We start from the raw sequence: 16589 nt of genomic DNA, 5'->3' as shown, positions 1-16589 counted from the left end.
TATATGTGTATGTGTATACATATATGTGTACATATAGATATATTTAGAGGAGCAATGCAAGAATTCGTTTTATTTGATTATACAGGATCATTTTTCTTGCTTTTTCAATGGGATGGAGGAGTTGGGAAAGAGAAAAAGTGAATTTTCGTTGATTAAAAAATTAATTTCATCTTTAAAAGAAATAAAGAAAAGTTGCCCATTTCCTAAGAGAGAAGTAATGGACTCCAGATGCAAAAGAAGGCACACATCTTTGCACATGGCCAATGTGGGAATTTGTTTTCCTTGACTCTGCATATTTGTTCCAAGAGTTTTACCCCCATGAAAGCCTAGAGAGACAAGTGAGAGGAAGAAAAAACAAATGCTTCCTAATTGAAAAAAGAATAAAATTTAATTTTTAAAAAATGACAAAAGAAGAGGGACATGAGGTTAAGGAGGGGTGTTGGTGAAGTGACTTACTCAAGATCATATTGTTCATTACTGGCAAGAAATCATCACTTCCATCACCACCACCATTATCATCATAAGTGGCCCTTTTAAGTGTTGCAAACATCATCTTGTTTGAGCCTCATAGTTACTCTGTGGATTAGGTCATCCAGGTCACATGACCCTCACTTTACAGGTGAGGAAACTGAGGCTCAGAGAGAGGAAGTGACTTGCCCAACATGGTGCAGCTATTCAGTGTCAGAGGTCAGATTGTAAGCCAGGTTTTACTACTGCCAGGTCCACTGCACCATGATGCCTCTCCAAATGCACCAAGTATCAGCAGAAGAAGGGATTTCTTTGTTAACAAGAGCCTCACTGAAATGTGATTTTAAACAACAACAAATCAGCCTCTGCAGACATTGCTCTATCTGGATAACCAGGACAGAGCCTCTGGAAATGTTTCTGTTTTGTTTGTTTTTTTCCCAGGAGTGAGGAATTTGCCTTATTAGTTGGGATGAAAAATATTGGCTAGCTCTCCATCGGTATAGTTTCTCTTTTCCTTTCTCTGCTTTCCTAATGACTTCTGCATTTGAAAGGCTGTCATGTGGAAGGAGGGATTACACTAGCACTGTGCAGCTTTAGTGAGACTGAAGGAGGAGAGTTACATGGAGGCAGCCGATTGCCGCTGAATTGAAGGAAGACCTACCGCTCTAACAGTTCCAGCTGTCCAACAACAGAACTGGGCAAGGAGAAAATTTCTCCTTATATTGGAAGGGTTTAAGCAGAAACTGGATGATCACAAGTCAGGAGAGCTGGAGGGGAGTTTCCTGGGTCCAGTGGGAGATTGTATAAGTTGGCCTTGAAGGTCACTTTAAATTAAGAGCCTATGGATATTTTCAAGTCTGAATATTTTCAGTTATGTTTCCCTCTCTTCCTGGAAATAGGAAAGATTTGGAAATATTAGCTAAAAAACCAGTGCTGAATCTCAGTTACTCTATTAATTCCTAAGCTAATACCTCAAATGACTACATTTATACAGCACCTTTCTTTAAAAGGTATATTCCTCCCACCTCCTCCCTTTTTTAAATGAACTTCCCCAGTTACAGTTTCCACTTCTTTATTCCTGGGAAGAAATGAATGGCTACTCAGTATCCAATCCAATTCAACAAACATTTAATAATCACTTACTATTACATTCCACTGTGTTTTGCCCCAGGGAAGCAAAGACAAAACGAAAAACAGTTCCTACAGTCAAAGAACGATTATTGTACATGAAAACACACAAATATATACATGATAAGTTAAGATAGACTAACAGCAAGAGGGAACAGGAAAAGCTGCCCTTAGAAGGTGACAAAGGAGAGAAGCCCCCCCCCCCCCCCCCACAGCACTATTTTCTTTCTGCAAATATGTAAACTGAGGAACAGAAGGTTTAAATTGTAGCCCCACTATCCCCAAATAGTCAGGTCTACAAAATCCAAGGAAATATCAATTCATACAACAACGTAGCAGTTTAGGTCAATTTATTGCCTGATTTTTCAGATTAGAGAAGTTGGACAGATAAAGCCTTCACCTTGGTTGCTGAACCTACCTCTATAGAGTAAAATACTGGAACGCCAAGCTCTCCTCTCCAACCCCCTGCATCTTTCCCCGGCCACATTGCTTTCAGGTAACCCATTATAAAGGGCCAACCATGATGATTTATAGCCACTGAACAAACCCCCTCCTCTGTTCCCTTTTCCTTCCCCTTTACCACCACTCTTGAGGCACACATGGCTGGCTGTCCAGGATTAACTTTGTCTGAGATCCTGCCAGCTGCTCTCCTTCTCCAGTGGAGACAAAAGAGAAATCGGCAAAATGCAGAAAGAGAGGCTTCAGAGTGGCTACCAGCAGAATTTATCTTAGCAGTGAGGCTTGTTAAACCTCAGAGTGCTATACAGGAGGAGATGAAGTCTTCTAATTCTCTAGAAAAATTTCAAAAGAATTTAGGTCCTTTTCTGTTTGGGATGGTTTAAGCAGGATCCTGTCTGAAATCAGAAATGAACTCCAGAAATTGTCAAGGTCTCTGCAGCCATTTCATTTTCAATCTTTGATTTCTGTACTGTACACCATTGCTGGGCACTTTCAAAGGGCAGGGGTTTTTGTTTTTTTTTAATGCCATCGAGTGGGGCAACCCACCCTCAGTTTCCTATTATGGAATTTTACTAGTCACCTACTGTGTACAAATCATAATGTTAATCAGGCACCGAGTGTCAAACAAAGCTTATAAGGCATAGTGGCTGCCTTTCATGGAGGTCTAGTATGGGTTTACCAACCAAAATGGGGGAAACCTGAGTACCTCTCTCCTTTCTTCTTTCTTGAGAGTATTTGTGAGAATTCATACAATTACAAATAGCTTTGCGGGTATTTACAAAAAAAAAAAAAGATAATTCAAATATTTGAGATGCTATGAGGACAGGCTCATATGCTGAAAGCACCCAAGTCCCTCCAAAAGATTGCTCCAATTTGATTCGAGGCATCTGGGTTAGACTGGAAAATCAGTCAGATCCCTTCTAGTTGAAAATGTCTGGTGCTCTGACCTGTATCAGCAGCGTTGTCAGAGCTGAGCAGATATTCCCCTTCCATCGCTAAATTCTAGTTTTTCAGACTTGAGGATCTCCTTCGTGTCTCTTTCTTAATTTCCCAACACATCAAAATACTGCTATTGCTTTTTGTGGACATATGCTGCGTTCTTAAATTTTTTACGTCCCTTGCCATTACTACTGCTTTTCTCCCATTTCCACTTATGTCTTAATGCTGACATTCCCCAAGATGCCAGCTTATGGAATTTGTTCCTGGGTTTGGTAAATCAAGGGTGGGGGTTTAAAACTGGGGCTTGCTATCTTCCACAGATACGGTGGAATCTTTCCAACATAGCAAAACTGTAGCAAGTGGATGGAAATTGATTCTATTTTCCCAAAGGATTGTCCACATGAGGCCCAACCTGAAGGGCAGTGTGAGCACAGACAATCAAGTCCACCACTGCCCTTAAATGATCTTGTAGATTGGAAGAAAGTCAGCAAAACCTGTTTTATGAGCTTGTAAATGTCATTAAACCTGTTGCCTTTTAACAGTTTATATTCCAAAACCAATCAACATGTTGATGTATCTATGGTGAAAGTAAAAAAGGGGGGGCCATCAAGGAAATAACATCCCCCCCTTTTGGGGAGATGTTAATAATATTGCTCAACAGCTTAAACTGAATGAAAGGAGTGAAGAAGGGATAGCTTGATAGTTTTTTAATTAATGAAAGCAAATCCTTAATTTGTGTAAAATTGAATTAAATTTAACAACAATCTGTTGGGGGTGAGGAGGTCCTAGCCATGATGTCTATCAACAGCTGAAGACAATAACAAAACCAATTGTAAAATAATATTTTATATTCTAAATGGCACCAGCTAAATGCAAAATCATGATCTAAATTGGAACTTGTTTATTGGGTTTGGAGATTGAAGGGGCAGCTTGGATTGTGAGCTCCAAAAGGAGGCATATAAATATAGATATTGGGGCTGTTGCTTGGCTTCAGAACATCTATTTATCTTCAATACCCATATTTGAAAATAGTTTTTGTTTGCTTATTTGCAGTGACCCTGCTGGAAAGGTGTTGGGGGGGTAGGTGGGTAGGGTGGGGAACACACAGCTCACATCTTGAAACAAAATCCAAACAACTTCTTTTTTATAAAAGTTCTTTAAGTAAAGGACTTTTCTCACCTCTAAAATTTTTGAAGTCTTAAACAATTCAGTTTTCTATCACAAACTCACTTTTCTTTTGCTTCATAATGAATCCATTCAGAGGAGAGGTTATTTAGATGATCGTGGCAAGCAAAACAACACTTACTCTACTCTGAAGAGAATGGTTCTTTACCAGAATAGGAACAGGCAGGAGCTTTCGTGAGAAAACATTCTTCATTTATGGCCACTCAAATCTTAATTTGTGGTCAGCCCTGAAGCGATCTTACACTTTACGCCCCCTCCTCCCTCTGTCATATAAAAGAAGACCCCCTAATATATGGAGCATAGCAATCTTTCAGGAGCTCAACTTTCCCATAATACTGAAAACGAAGGATGATCCACTCAGCAACAGCAGTAAAACCCTTGTCTCTAAGCCTTTGCTTTTCCAAGGACATTATCTCAGGTAATGTTGTCCACTGGGAGTGAAAACCAAATTAATTACCTGCCCAACGTAGGAATAAATAAAAAGGAAGCAGAACTAGCCAATGCCAGTGGGGTTTCTGCTGACAGCTCCAGGTTCAGCAGATAGAATGTGTATGTGGAAAACTTGTAAGTGTTAATCGAATTACATATATGAAAAACCCCCCATGCTTTATGAAATGTGAAATCCTGTAAGATTTACAAGTCTATCTATGCATAACCACTGAAGCATATTAGTTTTTCAAGGAGATTAAGGGAAGAAAAACAAGGTGTTAAATGGAAAGCCACAGACTTTTTGATATTATCTAAATCCAAGCATTATCAGTGTCCTAATGGCAGCCCAGTATTCATACAGATGATGCCGGTTTTCATCTCCCAAGCTGAGAATACAGAACTTTAGAAATACCTCTCTCAAATATTAAGTGGGTTACAAGAGTCTTGGGGGAGTTTAAGGCTTACCCTGCTTGTTTTAACCTGCACCTGCAGAACATGAAAACAAGTTCCATCTTGCTGTCCCACCTTGCAAAGCTCCCCAAAGGTTTCTCAACAGCAGACTGTGTATATACAGTTATGAATGTCCTACTGCACAGACTTACGAGTCTGCCGCTGCATTCCATACGTGTTGGGAGAACTGCTCTTGATTGGCAAAATCCTTGGGGGGAAAAAAAGGAAAAAGAGTCAAGTTACTTTTAACTCTTTGTTCCCCTCAGCAGATCACAAACTCATGATGTTCAATGATTTTTATATTTAAACACACTTAAAAATTACTCTGTGTTATTATAGAGTGTGTCTTGATTTATTTTAATTTAAAAATAAAAAATCTGTAGCTATGAGTTTTTATGAAGATATGGGTAATGCAATTACATTTCAGGAGATTCACAGATTTCTCTCATTTGTATTTTTTTGTGTGTCTGTCCTTGTGTGTTGTAGACTGGTGGGTATTCAGGCAATTGATACATGAAGGCATTTTAAAAGACTGAGATGAAATTCTCAAACTATATGGGTCAGCTCCAAGAAAGAAAAAAAATAGCCAGTTATTTTTCACAAAACTAAAACAATTTTTGGAGCCATTATCCTGTCCTGGAAGGGCTCTACTTCAGTATACCACACTTCATGTTGACACATACATAGAAACTTTATCTCAGTTCTGATGCAACCAAATTGATGTTTCTCCTTGGCCTTCATGACCCCTGTGCCTTTGTGGGTGTGCATTCTGGGGGCTGGGCTTTTCACAGTGGGATCAGAGTACTCATGCTAAACAGCCCTACAGTCAGATTTGGCAGCCTGGATATTTGAAAGGAAACAAAGAAAAGGAACATTGTCTTGCCTAAATGGTAATACCCAATCCTAACTGGAAACATCTCTTGCTCAAACTTATAAATGGAATGCCAGGATTTCTGGGCTTTGTTAAGCATTCCTTCCAAAGTTGATTACATGGCAGAACACTGTTCTCTTCAGATAAAATGGAGTGGGAATGTCACCACAAAGAAAACTGGGTAGTAGCAAGATTGACTCAAACTGCTTGTCCTCCAAACACTCAAAAAGTTAAACTATAAAATTGACTATGTCCAAACTGGATAAATCAATGTCCAGTAGAATGCAAATTTCCTGGGCATAGAGACTTTCATTTTAACCTTGGTATCCCTAACTCTTAGTTAGTATAGTGCCTTTCATATAGTGGGTGCTTATTAAATATTTGTTATATTGGACTGGATTTAATTAAACAAAGGAAAACATGGAGTTTTCATAAAGAAACAGAATATAAACTTCTTCAGAGCAGGGCCTTTCTTTTTCAGTGTTCTTTTAAGGCCCCTGCATCTTGTATATTGTCAGGAATGTTGTCTTTGTTTTTACCTTGGCATGGTCATACTGTGGTGCTATGTAGAAGGTTTAATATTATCACTGAAATATCACCCTCTCCTTATTTTAAAAATCAATTCTTGCCTTACTATTAGGAATACACCTTTTTTAAAGGTGTTCTTTTTAAAGAAGTTCTTAGAATTATCAAGTCTGACAAAGGAATCTGTTAGGCTGGAATTTTCTGTTTAAATTGTCTAATGCTCTCTTAACTTGTTTATGAACTTGAGAGGACTCTGAACATGAGCTACAAAAACCATCTACCCAAGTATACCACTACTCTTCCTATCTCTCCCCTCCCCCAAAGCTCTCAAGATGGGCTCCTTCATCTGGATAGGATGCTAATTACAAGAATATAAACTGAACAGAAATAGAAGTAAATTTAATGGAGGGAATGCTGATGACTGAGGGGAAATAGAAAAGACCTAAAAATCAGCCCTCTACCCATGGATTCTGTGAAAGTGTTCAGGTTTTACTACATTTAATAAGAAATTTCGGGTTACATTTGATATCATACCTTTACCAGGCTTCCTCAAAGACTAGATTGAAGAAGTTGCTTTTTATCCACAAATCATGAAACCCAGGGTTTCTACAAAAGGGCATCCCTGAACTCTTTAAAGCAAGTGTATCATGGATTTCTTTGGGGTTTCATGAAAAAAATTTTTTTGAAGGCAGGGCAATTGGGGAGAGAGAGTTTACCACAAAAAGCTACCTAATATGTTGTGAGATAGTGCTGGGCTAACCAGGCACCTTTGATCCTGAATACTAGCTACTATTTTAGTGGATAGCAGGTTCTTATTGTTCTTTTCAGTGGGATTTCATGCTTGGATTGCAGTCTCATTAGTTAATACATTTCCCCACCCCCACCTAAGTCCTCACCCCAGCCCTCCCTTTCTCCCTCTTGGCAAGAAAGCTGCTGGATAACTGAGTAACCAAGAAACATATTGGAACTTCCTGCTTTCCCCTGACTGCTGATTCCTCTCTCCCCTCCAATAAGTTCCTAATAAATAATGATCAGCTTGTTGCCTTTTACTGGGCTGCCTGGGAAAACCTTACTTAAGTTGTCTAGTTTCTAAGGTTTGCAAATATGTAAACATCAATTACCAAATAGACTTTTACTTCCATGCTCCTATCCTGTTTTCCTAAACTACTAGCAACTGATGATTGAGAAATGTAATGATTCACAGGAGTTAAAACAGCCCACACAGGGGATTCCACTGCAGTAAAAGAAGTCTGTTTCATCTTTTTTCTGGGTCTGGATGGCCATACACAAAATTTAGGGTATAAAACTAGAGAAATTAAATTCAGGGTACAATAACTGAAACAAACAAACAAAAAAACTCCCCTAACCAATGTAGTTCATTAAAGATGTTGGGAAGATTATAGCTGGCAAACTTTCTGGAGCAGACATCATTTTTAATAATACCCAAGCTGTAGTTTGGTTTGCCTAGATCTATTTGGCAACCTTTTGACAGTTGGGATTTTGTGCACTATAGAAAATACTTCTCTTCTTCTAGCATTATTCTGAGTTTCCAAACTTGAAGCTTAAACCCCAAAATATACTCATACATACAAGGGACTAGAACTTTCTTTTTCATAGTCTTCCTTAGTATTTAAGTTTTAGATTACTTCATGTGTGATCTTGAGCACAATACAGAAACTTGAATTGTTTTGAGGAATCAAAAAAAGGTACAATCTTACAGGATTGTTGTGAAAGGGATAGAGTTTAACCTGACAATTTATGAAGTTAAAACCTTTTCAGAACCTCTGTAGAACTGAGTTGAATGCTATAAAATATAAACAGGGGTATTTGTCTGGGATTATGACTTTTCTTTGTTCTAAAAAGTTATCCATTTCAGTAATGATTTTTTTAAAAAAAGAACTACTCAGAATTTTATTTCATCCAGAAGATATAGTGCAGTTTATTGTTTTTATGAGTTAGATACAGAAGACCAAACTGACAGAAAGCAAAAGAAAATACAGTTGTACAGAAAGCAAGAGTTAATACAAACTGAGTTTTTAAAAAAGCATAAAATAAACTGTAACATTAATACCAACAAGACTCTTCTACTAGAGGGAACATTTACCCCTGTAATTTTGAATGAATGCCCTCATGGTTTCTCCTGTACACTTGGGGAATGATTCTTGTGCCAATTTTTCACCAGATCAAAATGTTTCCAACCCAGGAACTATGCACCATCCTCTTACCACTGCTATACATAGATTAGTGTCCAACTACATCACAGTCCTGGCACAATCCTATTTTACTGGAGAGGAAATAACCTGAAAGTTTGTTAGGAGAAAAAAGTGCCCAAGAAACCTGTTCCAATCTAACCAATCATTTTTCTGTTAAGGGGAGACATTTTAGACCTTAGAAAAGGTGGGATTTTTCTAAGATTATAATCAGTTTCCACAATTATGCTCTCCACCTTCACCCCCACTGACCCCTCGTGTTTACACCATTACATCTTTTCTCCAGTTGATCTGAAATCTGGAGAGGAAATGTTCAGTTTGCTTTGTACTCTCCAGAGCCAAATCTGTTTGCACTCCCCTCAGACTCCCTCAAAACTTCACTTAAATGGTATTACTTCCCACCTATCTCTTAGAGAGGCCTAATTTCCCTTCTATATATGCAATTTCAATAAAATTTTCATTCTATTAGTGCTGGTCTGCTCTCCTGAATTTATGAGTAGTTGTTTTTTTTGGATTATTCAATTTTATTTAAAATAACTCTGGAAACACAGGAGAGGAGGGAAAAGAGAAGAGGGAGGGACCAAAACAAACAGGTTGCTTAGCAAAGTCCAAGACATCCCCAAATTAAAAAAAAAAAAATACACGACCCACAGCACCCAAGTCTACAGAGATCAAAGATGGACATAAGCATGAAAAAGAAGAGACTACTGGACTCCTGCTGTCTGTAGCTTGGCGTTAACTGACGACTTCTGGAATAGACTGGGAGATGCGAGAAGAAAGGGAAAGTTGAGGAAAGTTGAATGGTCTCTTCAGTCCCTTGGTACGAAAGGGTCAATTGAGTCAGCAGGAACTGTTCGCATTGCAGAGCTTTCCTATACGAACTAACGCTTATTTCTATTCTTTCTTCCACATCCCACCCCCAATTTGGGGCTAGGACACGGGGCTGGCGGAAGGGGCGGAGATTGCTAAACAATAAAGGGTAGGGGGCAAGGAAAAGGGAGATGAGGAGAACAACAATAGAAGACTAGAGAGCAAAGGGTTATTTTCGCGCCACAGGAGATACAGTTGCTGGGGTCGCTTCGGGAGGCCAATGAATGAAAAGCTGGAAGCAGGTCAGGCCTGTGGCTGGTGAGGACGCTGGCAAGGCTGAGGGCTTTGATTGGCTCCTTGCCTTCACCAATTGGAGACGAGAGGCGCCCCCCCCCATCCCCCGCTTCCCCCTCCCCTTTCCTCTCCGCCCCCGCCTCCCCTGTGCAGAAGGGAGGGGTGAGGGGCGAAGGGTGGCGACTGATCCCCGCGATCCAGCCTTCTTCCTCCCCAGACGCCCGCTGGAGCTCACGGTTTCTCCCCCTCGGGCACGCTACGCCGAGCGGGCCATCGGCGTCTGGCCGCGCGGTTGGCAGAGCCGTAGCTCGCTCCTTTGCTTTCCTTCAGTCTGGCACACTCACTCCTTGGCTCTGCTCGCGGTCCCAGGTGATGCGTCTCCTTCCCCAAGTGCACTGGCAGTCCCTCTCCCCTCCCCCTGGTCCCAGCTCTCAATCCCATACTTAGAGCCGGGGCGGGGCGACGAGGAGCTAGCCTGAGAGAATTAAAGTCGTCAAACAGCAGCCTGTCTGCCCTCCCGGGTCCCTCTCAGCCTGGGTGGGGTCCGCCCGAAGGGGGTGGGAGTCCCCGGGGCTAGGGCCTGGGATTCGGGGTGCAGGGCAGAAAGAAGAGGAGAGGTGAATGCATTCGTTGGGGGCCAGCCGGGTCACTGCGTAACAGCAGATGAAAGTTCATTCCCCATATCCTATTTCTGTCTCCCCACCCCTTCCCGTCACTGTGTTTTTGGACTCCCTCCCTGGTGAAGTGTAACACAAGCAGACAATGTTGCTTAGAGATTCCCAGAGGGCGGGGGAAGGAAAGTGGCCTTGGATGCAGAGAAGCCAGATTGAGGCTGGGTGCAAGAGTCCCGAGAGTGAGCCTCACTCGGGGGTCAAGGGCTGAGGCAGCGGAGGGTATGGGGAGGGAAGAAGGAGGTAGAGAGAGAGAGAGAGGGTGTGTGTGTGTGTGTGTGTGTGTGTGTGTGTGTGTGTGTGTGTGTGTGTGTGTGTATGTGTGTGTGTGTCTGTGTGTCTGTGTATCTGTGTGTGTGTGTGTCTGTGTGTGTGTGTCTGTGTGTCTGTGTATCTGTGTCTGTGTGTGTGTGTCTGTGTCTGTGTGTGTGTCTGTGTGTGTGTCTGTGTGTGTCTGTGTCTCTGTATCTGTGTGTCTGTGTGTGTGTGTCTGTGTGTGTCTCTGTGTGTGTCTGTGTCTCTGTATCTGTGTGTCTGTGTGTGTGTGTCTGTGTGTGTGTCTGTGTGTGTCTGTGTCTGTGTGCATGGAGGGGCAGTGTGTGTTGGGGGGAGTGTCTGTGCGTGGGAGGGGGAGGGGGCAATTTTCGGCCTAGACTGCAGAGAAGGCAGCAGGCAGAAAGCTTTCCTTCCCAGTGACTGTTTCTCAGGCCCAGCTCAATTTGGGTAACAGCCAGGGAACAAGGAAACCACCCCATCTTCTTTCTGATCTCCGTTCGAATCTCCATCATTGAATGCAAGTAGAATAAATGAAGGTCGATTTCAGGGAGTAGGTGGCTGGAGCCCACAGACTCTCCAGAATACATTACCTTGAAGCAGATCAGCGTCCAGGACAATTGGTTTAAAGAAGTAACAGTGATTGGGTTTTTGTTTGTTTGTTTGAGTGAATATTGTCTCACTTGTACCAGGCACATCCGAGTAAGTGCTCACGCTACATAGAGCAAGCTCCCCAAAATGTGCCTCTGTTTGCTTCAAGGCAGGGAGGGTTGAAGGAGGGTTGCGGACAAGGAATATTTCTCCCTTTCCTCCCTTTGTAGCTTTTACATATGTAACCTGTGAGTATGGTGAGAGTAATTTTTTCCCCCTTTTCTATCTTCATAGCCCCTTAAAAATAATTTTATTAACCCCTCTTCCTCAGGCTGATAAAGAATTGAGGAGGCTAGCCCTAGAAGGAAAATAGATTGTATGTAGTTGAAGAGCAAAAAAGATCCCCCTCCCCTCCATCTCCAATCCTACTCCCTTTGAGAGTAAATACGATTGATTCTTGGCATTAATATTGGAGTGGAGAAAATTTGCTAGAACTGCCTATTTTTGAACTGCAAGAATGAGGCCCTGGGTTAAAAAAAATAAAACATTAAAAGTCTTTACAATTTTTAATTAAAATGCTACTGGAAAATTGCTATTTTTCGAATCATTGACTATGAGTATTCTTAAAGAGAGAAAAGTACCTTCTGAAGTCTGCAGGGCAGACTGTCTTTCCCCTGTGTTTAGATGTCTCCTTGCTACCCTCAGACATTGAGAGAAAAGTATTAATATGAAGGTCTGAAAGATTTGGATTGAAAAAAAATCCACTTCTATGAAATACCTGGAGAAGGTATATCACTATGGTCCATTGGGTCAGAAGCTGCATCAAGTTTTGTATGTGTGTGTGTTTCCTTTTTTTTTTTCATTTATACAAATCATTAGATGAAATTATTTTCCAAAACCCCCCTAAAAATCTGAAATTCCAGTTTTTATATTATGTGTTGATAGTGATAAGACAAACCTTAGAGAGACTTTTTTTATAGTTTTGAATAGCAGATAGCCTTACAAATAATCATGACTTTTAAGGCATTTGGAGAGTTTCCAGTTTCTTAATTTAAAAATAGTAAATCCCTGTTAGGAGGAAGCAGCCTCCGTTGACTTACTTTGGACACAGCTTAAGGTGACCAAATAATTTAGGGTGTGTGTTCATACATTCATACATACACACATACACACACACACACACACACACACGGGTATCTTTTCTACCATATGAAAAACAATTGCAGAGAGAACTAAAAAAAGAAGTACTATAGTTCAGTAACTAGTTTGTAAAAATTTAAATAAGTGTATATCAGAGTGAAAGACTATTTCTAACAGTGAGATAGGCTTCAACAGTCTTCTTTTTTTCTTTTGGTTTGGTTTGTTCACATAGGAAAAAATGTACTTACCGGTTTGGTTAAAAAACAATCAGATTGATAATATCTATGCTATAGATCTGTGAAGAATGCAGCCCCAGTTCCTTCTGAGTGCTGTTTTAGTGTGTGTGTGTGTGTGTGTTGTTTTTTTCTTCCCCTCCACTCAACCAACAGAGTCTTCCAAGGGACTAAAATATCTCTCCCAATCCTTTGCTCCTTGAAGATCCTTCAAGAAAAATGTTAGGTTGCAAAAGAGTCAATAAGAGGTGAAAAAAAATCCAAAAACAACTGAAAAGTTAATGTAAAAGAAAAGAAATATGTCAATTCCTCTGTATTTTCCCCCTACAAAATGGAAGTTGTGATCACTCCTGTCCCCCATCCCCAAAACTTCGATAAATTATAAACTTGTGAAAAATCAAGCTAGACAATATAAGGTAAAAGTGAAACAGAATTGTAAAATAAAACAAAGTAAAAAGAAAAAATCCACCCCCAAACAAAGCAAAATGCCACATCTCTATTGTTTGATAGAGGCAGATGCTAGAAAAATGAGTTCCATTTTGAAAAAAAAAAAAAAGGATGCCTCACACCATACTAGCAACTTAATATCACCATAAAGGTCACAAAATAACTGTTGCTTTTGAAAGGGAAAAAAACCCCCCAAATTTAAAATATCACTCTGTGCCCGATAATGATTTCTATCCTATCCCCTAGGTGCACTCATACACACAAACCCGGACACCCCGCCTTAATGCCAAACTGTTTTACCCGACAAGAATAAACCCATTAAAATGAAAATTCATTCCTGTTTTCCCAGATTAAATTAAAAATTTTCTAAATTATTGCAACGAAGGGGAAAACTGCCCCCCCCCCAGTTTTCTCCCTGTAAGGTAACAAAGCAATTTAAGATGTTTTCATTATCCTGTAACCTATATGTGAAATTTAATTCACGTTTCTCGAAAAAGAAAACTCTAAATATTTTCCACAGAATACCTTTTTTTAAAAAAATCTCCCTTTCAAATATCTGTCTTGGAAAAAATAAAACCTTTGACTGGAGTCTCCCGAATTATTTAACAAAACCTACTCGATTTTTCTATATGAAATCCAGTCCAATCTTTCATTTCCGTCTCCCTCGATCTTTAGCCAACATTTTGTTTGCCCGGGAAGGCTCCGCTGGCCCCAGACCCCACCCCCACAAACCCAGCATTGTCTCCTTTGCAAATGGGGGTAAATTACGACGGGCCCCTGGAGCCCGATAGGGAACCTGCAAAAGCGAGGGGGGCCGAGCCCAAGACTTGCGATATTTCTCGGGTGATTACTGCTCGAGACGATGGTGAGAGGTATTCCGAACCCCTTCTCTTAGGGGCATTTTCTTAGGGTGCGTTCTGTACCCTCAGTAAATTATGGAGGGAGTGTTTTTAGAGGGGGGTGGCTTTCGGCCGCTCTCTTCCTCTGCCCCCCAAACCCGGGCCCACCTTAGAAGCTACAGGAAGAGCTCGCTTCCCCGCCAGGAACGCCTTAGACCCTCGGCCCGGCCATCCTGCCGCCGTCACCCCTCCCCTTTGTCCTTCGCCCCCCACCCCTCAGCCCCAAGAGCTGGGCCCCGAAAGGCCCAGCAGCGGAACGCTCAGCAGAACGAAAGCCAGAAACGTTACCATCTCGGGGCCCGATTCAGCGCTGCAGAGAAACTCTCGGCCGCTCTGCTCCCCCCCACTCCACCAGCGGCCTCGGGAGTCCGCAGGCTAGCCGGCTGCCTCCCACCTGAAGCCCCCTAGTCTTTTCGGTGCTTCGCAACCAATGGCAAGGCAGAACCAGGAGAGCCTCCAAAAAAGAAATGGGAGGTGGACGTGCTGCTCTTCGTGAAAGGGTCCCTTCTGGGTGCCCATCAGAAGCCCCCTCCTCCGGCGACCAGTCAGGCCCTGCAGGCCCGCGGCCACCGAGCAGCGCCCACCACACCCGCTCCGACCACCCTCTCGCTTGCTCTCTAGCAAGCTCGTCCACCGACTCACCCACCCTGTGCACCCGTGCTTGGGCCACGCTGTCCGGGAGGAGTCGAGCCCCGAAGACCCCTCAGGTTAATGCTCTAGATAGGAGCGAGGAATCGAGCGAGCGATCAGGGGAGCAAGGGAGGGGCGGGAGGAAAGGGGGGGGGGGTTTGGCTTGTGCTGCCAATCTCCCACCGCCCCTTTCCTCCCCTTCTCTTCTTCCTCCTCTCTCTCCCTCTCAACTCCCCCCTCCTCGCTTTTTCTCCAATGGTAAACCCAGAAAACTTCCTCCCCGATTTGCAGGAGGTTCCATTCCCTAAAGCAGCAGCTTTAGGAGAAAGGGAGAGGGAGAGTCCAGTGATAAAGCTTTGGAGTGTGTGCAACGGTGTCGGATGCTGTGTGTGTAATATCCAAGAAAATCACATTTTCCAATTTATCCTCCAGGGGAGATACACTCAGAGGGAGGGACCCCTTTTCCCTCCTCAGAAAAAAAGAGAATTTCGCCCTTTGGGTTTCCTGTAGTTTCTCCTCATCAAACAGCCCTAAACTCTAGATTTTCCAAGCTGGCTGCTCCCTCCGATTTCTCTGGCTGTCTTTTCTTCCTCCACCTCCTCGGTGACCCTACCCATTCTCCTTTTCTCTGCTCCCCTATTCTCCTCCGATTTTCTTCCCCCCCCGTTTTTCACCAGCCCCCTTCCCCTTCACATTCCCCTTCCCCCCCCCCCCTTTTTTGGTTAAATCTAATTGAGGAGCTAGGATTCTTCACGTGAGACCGTTGATTTGTAGTTTGAACACGTGGCTCATTCAAATAGCCGGACTATCCAAGTGATTTTTTCCCCCTCCTTCTCCACCTCCTCCTTCTCCTCCTCTTCCCCCCCCCTCGAGCCCCCCTCCCCTCCTTCTGCCTGTCTCTCTCTCTCTTTTTTTTTTTTAACAGGGAGGCGGTGCCTCCACTCACGCAGTGTGACATTTTCACAGCCCTCTCGCTGCTGGCAAAGGGGTTTGGGGGGCAGAGACAAAAAGTAGTTTTTTTCTTTCTCCTCCTCCTCCCCCCCTTCTCCTCCCCCCCTTCTCCTCCTCCTCCCTCCCTCCCTCCTTCTCCTCCTATTTCTTGCCGACCCCGCCATCCTCCCATCACAAAGCTGGTCCGCTTTGCTCTCGAATGTCAGCAGAGTGAGAAGTCCTCACTCTGGCCCTAGGGCTTCAGTGAAGCTATCTTTTTATTTCTTCTAGGGAAAGAGAGAAGCCCGCTGACCCACGGATAGTGTCGTCCCTTTCCCCCTTTCGTTTTTTTTTTTTTTTTTTTCCCCCTTTTAGCATCAGGCTTGTAGCGTAGCTTAGGTGTTAGGAGCCTTTAGAATAGCAAAACGGAGCAAAAACAGAGACAAGCGGTCCGTCAGTTAAATTTTGCTTTTAAATTTGATTTTACTTTATTTTTTAATCATTTCGCCTCACTTAAAAAACCATGAACAAGCTGTATATCGGCAACCTGAGTGACAGCGTGAGCCCGGTGGATCTGGAAAGTATCTTTAATGATTCCAAGATCCCTTACACCGGCTCTTTCCTGGTGAAAGCGGGCTACGCGTTCGTGGACTGCCCCGACGAAAATTGGGCGATGAAGGCCATCGAAACCCTATCAGGTGGGTCCCCTCAAGTCCGGGGTGCGAGCCAACGGCTCCCTCGGCACTCCTGAGGGACGAACAAACCTGTTCGTCGCCGTGCGACCCTCAGCCACTAGTCTTTCCCTTCCTTTTCCAAGACACTAACTAGCTGCATCAGGGGTCTGATGCCAAGGGTTGAGACTCGCAGCTTGTGGGAAAATGCCGCGGGTCGCCCACGGGGATGGCTTGATTTGAGGGGTGGGGAGAAGGGAAAGGACGGCAGACAGGGACACGTCCTGTCGGTGCATCTGGGGCGCTCGCTCCAGCCCTGACGCTTGCCCCATCTCT

General features: G+C 42.9%; 1 protein-coding gene across 5 annotated transcripts in view; it reads left to right on the top strand.

The window, feature by feature from the left end:
• Window positions 1–15542: 15542 nt before the first annotated feature.
• Window positions 15543–16589, top strand: part of IGF2BP3 (insulin like growth factor 2 mRNA binding protein 3) — a 102927-nt gene continuing 101880 nt past the window's right edge. For 4 of the 5 annotated variants that reach the window (XM_072650923.1, XM_072650922.1, XM_072650921.1 and 1 more), the window contains exon 1: window positions 15543–16280. In XM_072650923.1, coding sequence (XP_072507024.1) covers window positions 16106–16280 — 175 coding nt within the window. In that variant the 5' untranslated portion in view covers window positions 15543–16105. The remainder of the gene's footprint in view (window positions 16281–16589) is intronic. The other variant, XM_072650919.1, reaches the window with a different exon arrangement.

Source organism: Notamacropus eugenii, chromosome 3 (genome assembly GCF_028372415.1).
Source record: "Notamacropus eugenii isolate mMacEug1 chromosome 3, mMacEug1.pri_v2, whole genome shotgun sequence".
NCBI lineage: Eukaryota > Metazoa > Chordata > Mammalia > Diprotodontia > Macropodidae > Notamacropus > Notamacropus eugenii.
Note: the sequence above shows the minus strand (reverse complement) of the source record. Positions and strands in the feature narration are given on the sequence as shown.